Here is a 12,521-nt window from a genome sequence, read left to right on the forward strand (position 1 = left end):
ATGAAAAGAGCTTTATAAATTAAAAGGCCGTTGATATAAAAGAAAGTTCAATGTCTTGAATGATGTCTTCTCTGAATGTGTTCTGTTTCTGTGTCTTAAAGGTCTCTGATGTCCCTGTTCAGGAACTAAGACTTTATTTACACATCAGATGAGTTAGATCCTGATATGCAGCAGTTATTGATCATGAAACTAGTAAACATGGTTAGAGACGCTTCCTCTGAGAACACAGACATAGATTGTGGTGGGTATTCAGGGTAAAGAAACACAACAGGACCGTTGAAAAATAAAGATGTGATTTTGAGTCTTTTATGTACATTTAAACTTTGGAGCTTCTGGCTTTAACAAGTTCTCATTCTCTAATATTTGTTGCTGAGATGAACATGATTCTGAGATAAAAAAAACAACATCCCGAAACACATGGGATGACCTCACCATTTTAGGAAACCCAAACTCTTACAGGGAGACAGAATCAGACATGAAGCTGAACACAGAGAGAGATCTACATACACATTTAACTATTATGAAACAAATAAAGGTGTGTATATATATATATATATATATATATATATATATATATATATATATATATATAATGACACATGGAGCGTGCCTATAAAAGTCAAAGTGTTTCTGTAACCTAACAAGAGTATAAATAGTGTGACGGTGCAGAGAGGAAAGAGTTAGTAAAGTAGACTGAGGTCAGTCAGTGCTCTGTGTGTGTGTGTGTGTGTGTGTGTGTGTGATCAGTAAAGATGGCTGCTGCTTCCTCTTTCCCTGCTACACATTCACAGTTTTAGTTTTCTACAAATCATTCCAGAGAGATTATTTATTAAAGTAAGATGCGTTTCCTTTGTTCAGCGTTGTGTAGCACCGCTTGCTTGGCGAGACACACCCCAAAGTAATAAACTAAACTGTGAACAACATCACGTGTTACAGCAACCAGACCGTCAATGTTGTAATCTCCTGATCAGATCTGAGTTATAGATGAAAACATTTTGTCTTATTATGGAGTTACAGGGACAGACATGCAGTCGTCATCAGTCATCAAAACTCTAAAACTATTCCAAACTCTTCTTTAAGTAAAGTGTAACCGAAATATTAAAGTAAAGTGTAACCGAACTTTTCAGGTAAACTGTAACCGAAATTTCCAAGTAAAGTGTAACCGAAATTTTCTTTATATGGAGGCCGTCTTCCGGGTTCCTTGTTCATTGTTGCCATGGCATCAGCTGCAGCAGTTGTGTGTCTCGTGCTGCTCTGGGCAGTGGCTGCCAGCACTACATCTGATGGTTTGTTAAAGAATATTTACCTAGTTATGAATCAGAGGGAGAATGTACATATTCTCAGCTCGTCATCAAAACTCTGATCAATGGAGAGCGTTTCAAACACTTTACAACAACAACAAAATAACATTTAATCAACCGATTTCAGCAAGATACATTTAAGTTGATATCCTCAGTTTTTCCTGGCTAACTTCTACCGATACCAATAATCATTTCAGCTCTTTCACGTCCACCAACAGCCTAAAATTTATCTAAAAGGTTATGCTGTATAAATACTCAAACTGCAGGGACAGTTCATGGTCTCTCTGACAAACCAGAAAAAAAACAAAAAACGTCAAAGGGAACGATGATAATCCATGTCAGAGTAGTTCAGGCTTTCAAAAGACGACAGCTTAAATTATTTAAAAAAAATATATATTTTATTGTAAATGTAGATTAGTTACAAATGGAAGAAAAAAACACACAAATTGTTTTTACAAATAAGTTAAAGCAGAGCTCAGATAAGTTAAGTCCAGGAACTAACTAAGAACACAGTCAGCAGGTAAAAGAGGAAAACCAGATACTCCGTGTCTGTTAGTGTCCGTCTGTGGCTCGCCCCTCGTCCCTTCCTTCTTAAAATGTCCCACCTTACTCTGCTTCTGGCTTACCTAACCTCAACCAATGTCCCTCCTCCTCATGTCATGCAACGTGTACTGGCCAATCCTGCTTACACCCTCTGATGATGAGGAAGTATTAATGGGTTTTACAAAAAACGTAACAGAGTGTGGGTGTGGTGGGAATGGAAAGCCATTAAGCGCGCGGCTGGTATCGGTTGATGACTCAGGGTTTTTCATTTGGCTAGAAAAGGAGGGGAAAAAAACAAAGTAGACGGCTCTGAAATAGGCGTGTCTCCTCACCACCATTTGAAATAATTCTTACAGCGCCAGAAGTAACAATTAGGCTACATTTACTCACTTTATTCTAAATGTCGACATTAAACAGTAAATGTTTCCATCTGGACGACTCACACACTCAAGAGTCTCTGTAAGAACTGTCTGCTTTCTGTTTCTTCTTGTTCAGACATAAAGAATGTCACAGCAAAGCCTGGAGAGGACGTCCTTCTTCACTGTCAGGCTCCCAGAGGTGCTGACATCAAAGCGATAGTGTGGATCAGAAATGACCTGAAGTCAAACAAATATGTCTTCGCCCGCAATGGAAACCACACAAATGGGATCTACCAGCTCCCCTCATATCGTGGTCGAGTGACCCTGAGTGACCCAGAGATGAAGGATGGAGATGTTTCTGTTGTTCTGAAGAACGTCAGCGTCAACGACACCGGAACATATGAATGTCGAGTTGGAATCAAGAAGGGAGAAGAACCTAAAGTCTACAGCACCAATAAGCTGACCGTCCCAGTCTCAGGTGAGTGTGTAGAGTTGAGTCTCTGTGTTTATGCATCATTTGTGTTCTCTGAATATGTTTCTGATGAGACTTTGTAGAGAACAGCTGCTGTGAGTCAGCAGATAATGTCTGACATCAGACTGAAGAGGAAACAGATTCTGTTGGGTTCTTCAGTCTTCTCCTAACAGCTGATTCCTCTCAACTCTTTCTGCTCTGCAGGTCACTCAGCTGGAGACATGAAGGAGACAAGGATGAAGGAGACAAGGATGGAGGACAAGGATGGAGGAAAAACACCAACGACATTATGGACTGATAGCAGCTAAAGTATTTATGGTTGTAATAACTGTTTTAGTTTCTTTTATCCTCTGGTACATGCAAAAGACCCTCAGAATAATAATTCTGTTGATGAAGAAGTTGCCGACAGCAGGACACACTCATCACCCCGACCAAAGAAATGTAAATAATCATTTTACTGACATTGAAGCTGGTCACAGCAGGACACTCCTGGACCAAAGCAAACTGTAACAACATTTTCACTGACGTATGACATGAAGTTTAGCCAAGAGCAGGGAAACCATGGATTATCTCTTTGGACCAAAGATCTATGAACCATAACCAGAGCAGCCTGCTGCCGATGAGGCAGGCGGTTTTCAATTAGCTGAAACATTATACTCACATTTGAAATGTATATGCATATATATATAGGGAAATAAATCATTCTCCGAACCAGAACTTTTGCAATTCATGGAAAGCTCTTTAAAGGAGCAATGCTGCAACCTAGTTTACCATGTGAGCTGTGGCCATGTATATAAACTGGGCTTTACAGCTTTTTAACAGGCTGCACACACACCACCACAGACAGCAGACAGGTTCTGGTGGGTGATCCAATCTGACCACCCGTCCAATTCTGACCACCCGTCCACCCTGACCAATCTGGACCACCTGGTCCAATTGACCAATTCGTCCAATCTGACCACACCTGACTTCAATCGGCACCACTGGCGCAGCAGTGCACATAAGCCAAATTGTGAGGAGCAGGGCTACATTCCTGCTGTGATATTCTTTGTGTCTGAACAAGAAGAAACAGAAAGCAGACAGTTATTGCAGAGACTCTTGATAGTGTGAGTCGTCCAGATGGAAACATTTACTGTTTAATGTCGACATTTACAGTAAAGTGAGTAAATGTAGCCTAATTGTTACTTTTAACTTCTGGCGCTGTAAGGATTATTTCAAATGGTGGTGAGGAGACACGTCTACCTCTGAGCTGTCTACTTTGTTTTCCATTAATTTTTTTAGCCAACTGAAAAAGAGTTTGAGCTGAGTCATCAGCCAATAATAACTAATTAACTAATAACTAATGAGTCATACAGACACCAGCCACCACAGGGCCATGTACAGTAGCTGATTGTACACAAGGAACCAGTAGTTGTTGCCCAGTCATCTCCACACTGAGTCCTGGTTTCTCTGTTTGTGTTCTTCCTCAGAGTCCATCCAGCAGAGCTGTCGTCCTCCTCACAGCTCAGAGAGACAGACTGTCCTTCAAACATCTGAGAGCTGCTGGGACTCACAGTCAGAGAGGCTGAAGGGAGGAGGGTTTAGTGAAAACTAGTTGATTATTACTGCTACTGTGACAATCGCTGCTTTGGACAAAGCGTGACTGGCCTCTGATACTTCACATTGATTCTCTAGGACACTCATAGGCGTCGATTTCGGTGGGGACAGTGGGTACGCGTCCCCACCACATTTCGTCATGAGTCATTTTGTACCCACCACTTTTTTTTTAAAACCTCGATCACAATTTAGTTAAAAAAATAAAGTTCATAACACATATAATTCTTGAGCGACAGATGCCAACAAATCCACATAAAGCTCTATCCCCACAGGACAGGAACAGACAGACCCTGCTGCTGACCTTATAGGACATATGAGAACCGTGGGGAGTCAACCCACAGCCGCTCTGCTGCCCTGCTGAAAATGTGAAGCAGAAACGCTTAATGTCAGAGCCATGTATATGGGCTCTTCCAGTCTCTCCACTGCTGGCTGTTCCAATTTAACGGGAGAGAGAGGAGCAAGAGGTGTTAGGATGGACCGGCCTCTGACGAGCTGTTACCACCACCATCTTCAGCCAGAGAGGACATTATTTCTTCAGCTTCTTCTTGCGAGAGGTGTGCTAACAGGGCTTGCAGCAAGTGAATTGGTTGTGCTATTAATGTCATCGCTACACAATTTTTAGTAAAAACAAAATTAATTAAACTGCCTTGTTTTCTTTTTGCCTTGGTTATATGATGCCTACTGAAGAATGGATTTCAAAGACTTTGCGTCCTAATTAATGTCCTCCAACGTTTATATTTTTCCTATGAATCTTTGAGTTAACATGTAATAAACATGAGTTTGCACGCCTTGATGCTCATGACACGAATAGCTTGTGGATTAGGTTTAAATCGCCATCATGCACGAATGAATATTTTTGCAATGTTACACTTAAAAATCCACGATGATCACATTACACAAAACTCAGATTGAACGTCAAAATGACACATTGTCAATATTTTTAGAGACCCCCAAAAATTTCACAAATCACGTTTTAGGGCAGCCCGTGTCTTATTAAGGGGAGCCGCGCTCCCCCTAGCTCCCCCGTAGTTCGCACCCTGCATTAAACCATGTTTTAGAATGCCTGTCTAATGGTTTTTGAAAACTTAAGGCTTCTTCTTCATAAAACGTATCGGACGACATCACATTTTTGAATACATTTCATTAATTTACATTAGTAAGCTACAGGACAGCGTCTTTCAAAACAAGACCTGCGCAAAAGAAAAAAAAATAAATGAATATGTCATTGTACCTAGCACTTGACTGGCGCAATGCCAAATGCGTCTCTTTGTCCCGCACATTTCAAACCAAACCATGAGGAATACCTAGGAATCAGCTCATTTCTTTACACATGCAATAATTGATCTAAGCTGGGAAACCTTCCTTCAAGTTTGCTTATCTTAATCTAATTGTGTGTGATGTTTTTCATCTTTATCTTTCGCATATTCTACTTTTGACCATAACATGTATCTCTACATTGAAGCTACTCAGAGTTTCAAAGGGATGTGGTTAACTATATCTGGTATTCTGGGGGATTTCAAAGTGTGAACAAGCCAGCGGATGTAGATGTATGTGTGATGTATCGTTGGTCACGTTCAGGTTTGATAAATACCAAACTTATTGTTTGTACAAACACACACACTGACATATTGTTTTACTCATCCTTTGATAAATGAGGCCTCTGGCTTCTCAGTCATAAACCTTTCAAAAATAAACAAATCTGTAATTTGAATACACACAATAACCCTCTACACATTTTAAAAGTGCTCTGAACAGGACTTTGTATCTAGAGAAGAAGTGTACTGACCTTGGTCTGTTGGGCAGCTCAGCAGTGAGATCAGAACTGAAGAGATAAGACATTCAGGTTAGTTGGAGTTTGGTTCGGTTCAAAGTTTAAATAATAAAAATAACCCTATGAAACATTTACACAACCTTTCAAAATTCTCATAATGTTAACGGTCCAGAAGCATTGTTTTAAGTCAAACATTGCTGTATAACCTAGAATTTAAATTCATCAGTTTTCTTGCATTTCATTTAATATGTTTTATTTTTTGTTATTATAAATGCACAGATAGTTTTCTTACAAATCAGCCGCAGCAGAGATGTTTCCTCCATCCTGACATTTGGCCAAATGATGTCTGCACTTTGTTCACTTTATAGTCGCATCAACTAAGCCCCCCTCCTTCTTCCTATGTGACCTACAGTGTGGTTGATGAGAAGCCGCCTCGGCCAAAGTTGAATTCTTCAGTTGCACATGCATGCATACTCTCATGCATTCATACATACGTACACATCATATAACATAACGTGAGCATGAGGGATGTGTGCATAAGTACGGATTAGAACTGAAGATGTGCAAGTAAATTTAAATCTTGGCCTAGGCAGCTTCTTTTAATCTTGAAACAAACGAGCCATCTCTTTGTAGGTGCAGCGTCCTCCCAACTACCCAAGGTGTGGGGGGTGAAGTGAACACAACAACACCTTGCCTCTGTGTAACCACTGAAATGTGGTCAGAAATGGTAGTGGTGGGCAGATCGAGGCTTCGTGAAACAATGAAACAGTTGAAGCAAATGTGCCATATTGTGTCGAGGCTTCGAAACAATCCGACACCCGTCTCAACGATGACACCTAGTGGTCACTTGCAGGTGTTGCTCTGAAACAACCATGACAACGAGCCATTAAAAAAAATATGTGAAGCTTGTAGGCTCCTCACTGTGCATAATGTTATTTTGGTCATGGAAATAAATGAATATTAATAAAAGAAATCAAGCCACAATGTCTCACTTTTTTATAGATTTTTATTCCAAAATATTAATTTCTCTGCTGTGGAAGGACTTAGTCTACTTCTTTTTTTACAGATAATTTCTCCAGCCTTCGAAAAAATCCTCTTACAAGGGACACTTGTTGCTGACATGCAAAGATATTTTTTAGCAAGGACATACAAATGAGGAAAGATTACTGCTCTCTCTTTCGAGTAAGTTAGAGGATCATGAGTTCTGGGCAAAAACGCATAGTTGAGGTATTTCTTCACTTCCACTGTGGCATCAGCTGTAGCATCGTGTATCATCTTGGTTTCACGGATACGATCATCAAAACGTTCCCATAAACTGTCCTGTGCTTCTACTGGTGTTGATGTTGATTATGATGGGCCTGATGTTGACATTTGTGGCTCTGAATGAAAACGGAGCTTCCATTTCTATCTATCTATCTTAATCTGTCTATCTATCTATCTATCTATCTATCTATCTATATATATATATATATATATATATATATATATATATATATATCTTAATCTAGCTAGCTAGCTATATATGTATCCATTTACTAATGTGTCACTGTATGTATACTCTGTCTGTCTCTAGCCTATCAGGCAATGTGTAAATTTAAATGTAAGCCTAAATATAACTAAACAAATCGCACTATAACTGTCACTATATCACCAAAAATCCGCTATCTCAAAATCAAACTCCTCTCACAAAACCCCAAGAGATTGTGTGGTCTGTTCCAGACCCTGTCAATCAAACTGTGATTCGGCGGACCATGCCACCTGTCGAAACCCTCGTGAAACACTCCGATGCTTCATTTAGCCATAGTCACGTGACATGGGTGTTTTGAATCACGCTTCGGATCAGTGTTTCGAAACATCTGCGCTTCGGGATCTCAACAAAGCTTTGAAACGTCAGTTTCGCGTCAGCCATCCCTAAGAAATGGACTAAACTAGACTGTGTAGCTGCATACCAAAAACCAACCAGCTTTATTGCCAAGCAGGTTTCCATGTGAAGGCATTTGCCTTGAGGTTTTGGTGCAGTCAAAATATGAATGTGCAATGTGCAAGGGTTAAAATGTCGGCCAAATACGCCGGGGCCTTAAAAAACAAGTGTGAGTGAGATGCACATTGTAAAAATGTCTTTGAATGAAGGCATCAAGTCAGTTGAGTCAGACAGCCAGCAGGTGGCAGCACAGCACCTTCTCTTTCTTTACACATGCTCAGTTCAGCTCACAGCAATGAGTAAAAGTACAAGTATCTTACCAGAAAATAACTTTAGTAGAAGTTAAAGTCACTGACTAGAATATTACTTGACTAACAATCGCCCACTGAGGTAACATGATTTGAAATGTTAGCAATGAGTAATGTAATGATGTGAGGATTTCAGATGTTCTCAAATTTGTACAAAATATAAATGTTTATCTTTGAATAAAGTCTTTTTTACCTTATTAACATGTCCATATGGTGTTTTATAAGACATAGCATGAGTGAAATGTATAGAGATTCTAACCCAATAGGTTTTTTTCTTTAGATTAATGTGTTGCAGTATTAAGTAACATGAAATAGAAATACTCAAGTAAAATTCCTGATAATCCTGCTTAGGTACAGTAAAAAAGTAAATGTTCTGAGGTCATTTTACACCAGGTGTTAATAAGAAACCTCAGCTGTTTATAACTTGGAACCAAAGATGTCCACCAGACCATAAAACATGATTGACATTTGCCCGTATACTTTCTGAGAAGTGATAAGCTGCTAATTAAAATACCTGAGAGCCCTGAGCTCTAAACTCCTCCTGCCTCACTGATAAATACTGCATGTCTTATCCCTGGGACTCAATGACAACACTGTTTTGATCACATTTTTTTTGTAATTTAAATTTTTATTTGCAACAACATATGGTACATATGGTACAGCTTACAGAAGCCAAATAAGACGAGGTCAGATAGTGAAATAACATTTCAGTCAAAGCATAAGTTATCCTGGTGCCAAGTAATGTGAAAAATGAAAAATGTACAAGCTGATCAGACAAAAAGTACAGTAGTATTAGTTAAATAAAACAGTCAAACAAAATACATGTAAATTAGATAAATATGGCATAAAAAAATAAATCTGATTACAATCTCATAATCAGGCTACTAGTTAGTCAGGTGGACCATGAAGTAATCCCAGATCCCCAGTGTCCCTGGCTGCTAGCCAACATAAACTCATTTGATGCTGTCTCACTCATGGGGAGTTTCCACGCCTGCATTGTTGGGTTTTTGGGGGATTTCCAATGTCTCAATATAATAAAAAAATAAAAAAATAATTAACCTGTTTGAACATGTTTTGAGTCAAAGTATTTCAACCTGAACACAGAGCTAATGAGGAGATTCAACAATGACAGTCTGGTTGCTTTAATGCATTATTTTGTTTGTCAGATAAAAATGAACTCTTTTCCCAGCTTGATGATGAATACAGTTCCATGTTTCTGTCCGTCCACTGGACCTGTTGTACCTCTCAGTGTCTGAGCTGATCTTCCTTCAGACTTCCTGGAAGTGAAAGGCTTTCCCGTAAATTGATCCTCTGGAGAACAGAGAGAAGCTATTGTGCTGCCCCCTGCTGGCTGTCTGACTGCATGATTGGCATCTGCATTTATTAACACTGTGTGTGTATGTGTGTGTGTGTGTGTGTGTGTCTTTGTCTGTTTGTGTGTGTGTGTGTGTGTGTGTGTGTGTGTATGTGTGCATCAGCACCCTAACCGTAACCCCAGTGTTAAAAAGGTAACATCCATCTGAACCCCCCTGTTATCCTTAACAAACTGCATTTCATTGTCTTTGTACTCTGCACAATGACAATAAAGTTGAATCTAATCTAATCAAAGATTTGGTAAAGCAATAATGTAAATGTAAAATATATGATAAACTCAGTAAATGGCTCCTACAATGTCCAATAGCATTTGTAAAATCCATTATAACATCATTATCTTTTTGACCTGATCTGACTTTTATTTCATTTTTTATTTCCGACACTTTAACTATGGGTTATACCGTGTCATAAAACACAACTTTATGCTTTACATTTGAAATTACAAATGAATGAAGACAGGCAGCAGAGTGGCTCACTGAGTGTAGCAGTCAGAATCCCAAATATGTGAACGCACATAGACAGACTCACACAGGAATACATTTAGGTTCCTCTTCCTTGGTTTTGGTTTCCCAGGATGGTGAAGGAATGTCCGGCCCCACTCGGCCTCTTGATTGGCAAGTTCTCGTTCCCTTCGTCAGTTGGATTGGTTAGGTTTAGGCATGAGGAGGGAGATTGGTTAGGGTTAGGGTGAGAATACCAGGGTAAGCCAATCAGAGACAGAGTACGGTGGGACATGTCTTCACCATCCTACAAAAATGGGTTTTCAGGAAGTCAGAATCAGACATAAAGCTGAACACAGAGACATCTACATACACATTTAACCCTCCTGTTATCCTTGGGGTCAATTTGACCCCATTCAATGTTTAACATCTCTAAAAAAGTGCTTGACATCATTTTTTTGCTTCATATTGAATGACTTTTCCTAATTTAATGGGGACAACTGGGTAAACATAAAATTAACATGATGATATATTTTCAATGTCCTGTATGCATTTCGTACGCAACAGTGTTCCTTGGGGTCAATTTGACCCCAGGCTGTTTTAGCTGTAAAAAACATAGAAAATATGAACATTTTACACAAATTTGCTGAGATTGTTTTGGCTGATATTGAGGTCACTTTCACATGCATCTTGTTGCAATTTCACAATCTTCAATTCCCCTACCCCCACCCCACACACGCACACACGCACCCACCCACCTTTTGTAAGGGAGGAAAAATATTGTTCCTGCACTCTGAGAGAGGGAAGATATTGTTCCCGCACTCTGAGGGAGGGAAAATATGGTTCTCGCAGGGATGGTTTGTATCACATGATACACAGGGGAGGGGCGAACATATAAAAGCTCACACGCAGGCATCGCTGCCTTCTAAACCATTTCTCTTGGTGTGCGATGTGCTCTCTCTGTACACTCACTTTCATTTGAAAATGGCCTGCAAGAAAAGGTTTTCTGTCAGCAAAGTTTTGTCACAGCTCTTTGACACTGAAAGTGGCAGAGGAGAATGTGTCCGAGACTGAGAATAATGTTGAGGAGGACCCTGATTATGAGGCATCCTCCTCTGAAGACAATGAGACTCTTGGGGTTGACCCTTCTCTTGTCTCTCAACCACCAGCAGACACGTTACCTTCCAAAAACTGGAAATTATTATTGTCCCTCTCCCCACTTGAACGACAGGGTAGACTTAGTGATGCTAATGTGATAAAAATGATTCCAGGCCCTACCAGATATGTTGTCAGCCATGTCCACGACATAAAATCAGCATTTGAGCTTTACATGACACCATCAGTTGAAAAAGATATACTTGAGATGACAAATTTAGAGGGAAGTCATGTGTATGTGGACAGTTGGAAAGATGTGGATGTGACAGACCTCCATGCCTACATTGGGTTGCTCATTTTGGCAGGAGTATACAAGTCAAAAAGTGAAGCAACAGCAAGCCTTTGGAATGCTGAAACTGGAAGGGCAATATTTCCAGCCATTATGTCTCTGAAAACATTCAATGTATTTGTGTCAAATTGGCAGCAATACAGGATGTATTGGACAAGTGGGCGCAGCGATTACCCTTTCTCTACAATACAGGCACCCATGTGACTGTGGATGAAGGTCTGGTTGCATTTCTTTTCAATTTATGTTTAATCAGGGAGATTTTGTAGTGATTTTCATATGTTTCAATAGTCACGTTGAAACATATGAAATAGTCAACATTTTCTAGTTGCCAGTTTAGGCTATCAACATAAAAATTTTGTAAAAGTCTTTTAATTACCAACATTTTCTGGAGGTTTAAAATCCTGGGGTCAAATTGACCCCAAGGATAACGGATGTTAGTATTTTTGAGGATAACAGGAGGGTTAACTATTAGGAACCAAATATAGCTGCATATACATACACTATATGAATAGTAACAATGACCAACAAATAAATATATATACTGTATAAATATTAGTGACAAATACAGCGTGTACATGTATATGTACAGTGTTTATGACACATAGAACGTGCCTATACAAGTCAAAGTGTTTCTGTAACTTAACAAGAGAACAAATAGTGAACAAATAGTCGGTGCAGAGAAGAAAGAGTTCATAAAGTAGACTGAGGTCAGTCAGTGCTCTCTCTCTCTGTCTGTGTGTTTGTCTGATCAGTGAAGATGGCTGCTGCTTCCTCTTTCCTGCTTCACCTTCTTTATAGTCAGAGTTTTTCTTCAAACTGCAGAATGACTGAGGAAAATCCCCTAAAATAAAATATTTTTTAACTAAAGCTCCTGAACTAAAACACACTTTCAGTTTTGTTTTCTGTGAATCATTCCATTGAGATTACTTATACAACTTGTGTCTTTGTTCAGCGTTGTGTAACGTGGCTAGCAGCTGAAGTAATAAACTAAA

General features: G+C 39.5%; 1 protein-coding gene and 1 long non-coding RNA gene across 2 annotated transcripts; one reads left to right on the forward strand and one right to left on the reverse strand.

Annotated features, from left to right (window-relative positions):
* The first annotated feature begins 198 nt into the window (after positions 1 to 198).
* On the forward strand, positions 199 to 2,983 carry LOC120572602 (butyrophilin subfamily 2 member A2-like). The gene is made up of 3 exons (XM_039821923.1): positions 199 to 241; positions 2,262 to 2,681; positions 2,880 to 2,983. The coding sequence occupies exons 1-3, from the start codon at positions 199 to 201 to the stop codon at positions 2,981 to 2,983; spliced, it is 567 nt and encodes a 188-aa protein (XP_039677857.1).
* Positions 2,984 to 4,109: 1,126 nt separating this feature from the next.
* Positions 4,110 to 6,360, reverse strand: LOC120573057. The gene is made up of 3 exons (XR_005641629.1): positions 6,335 to 6,360; positions 6,058 to 6,093; positions 4,110 to 4,239 (listed from the first exon to the last, which is right to left on the reverse strand). It is a non-coding gene; the product is annotated as an uncharacterized LOC120573057 (long non-coding RNA).
* Positions 6,361 to 12,521: the final 6,161 nt, after the last annotated feature.

Source organism: Perca fluviatilis, chromosome 14, assembly GCF_010015445.1.
Source record: "Perca fluviatilis chromosome 14, GENO_Pfluv_1.0, whole genome shotgun sequence".
Taxonomy (NCBI): Eukaryota; Metazoa; Chordata; class Actinopteri; order Perciformes; family Percidae; genus Perca; species Perca fluviatilis.

Coding starts and splice junctions, on each gene's coding strand:
- LOC120572602 (XM_039821923.1), top strand. CDS start 199: ATGGTTAGAGACGCTTCCTCTGAGAACACAGACATAGATTGTG. Junction 242..2,261: donor GAACACAGACATAGATTGTG/GTGGGTATTCAG, acceptor GACATTAAACAG/TAAATGTTTCCATCTGGACG. Junction 2,682..2,879: donor GCTGACCGTCCCAGTCTCAG/GTGAGTGTGTAG, acceptor TCTGCTCTGCAG/GTCACTCAGCTGGAGACATG.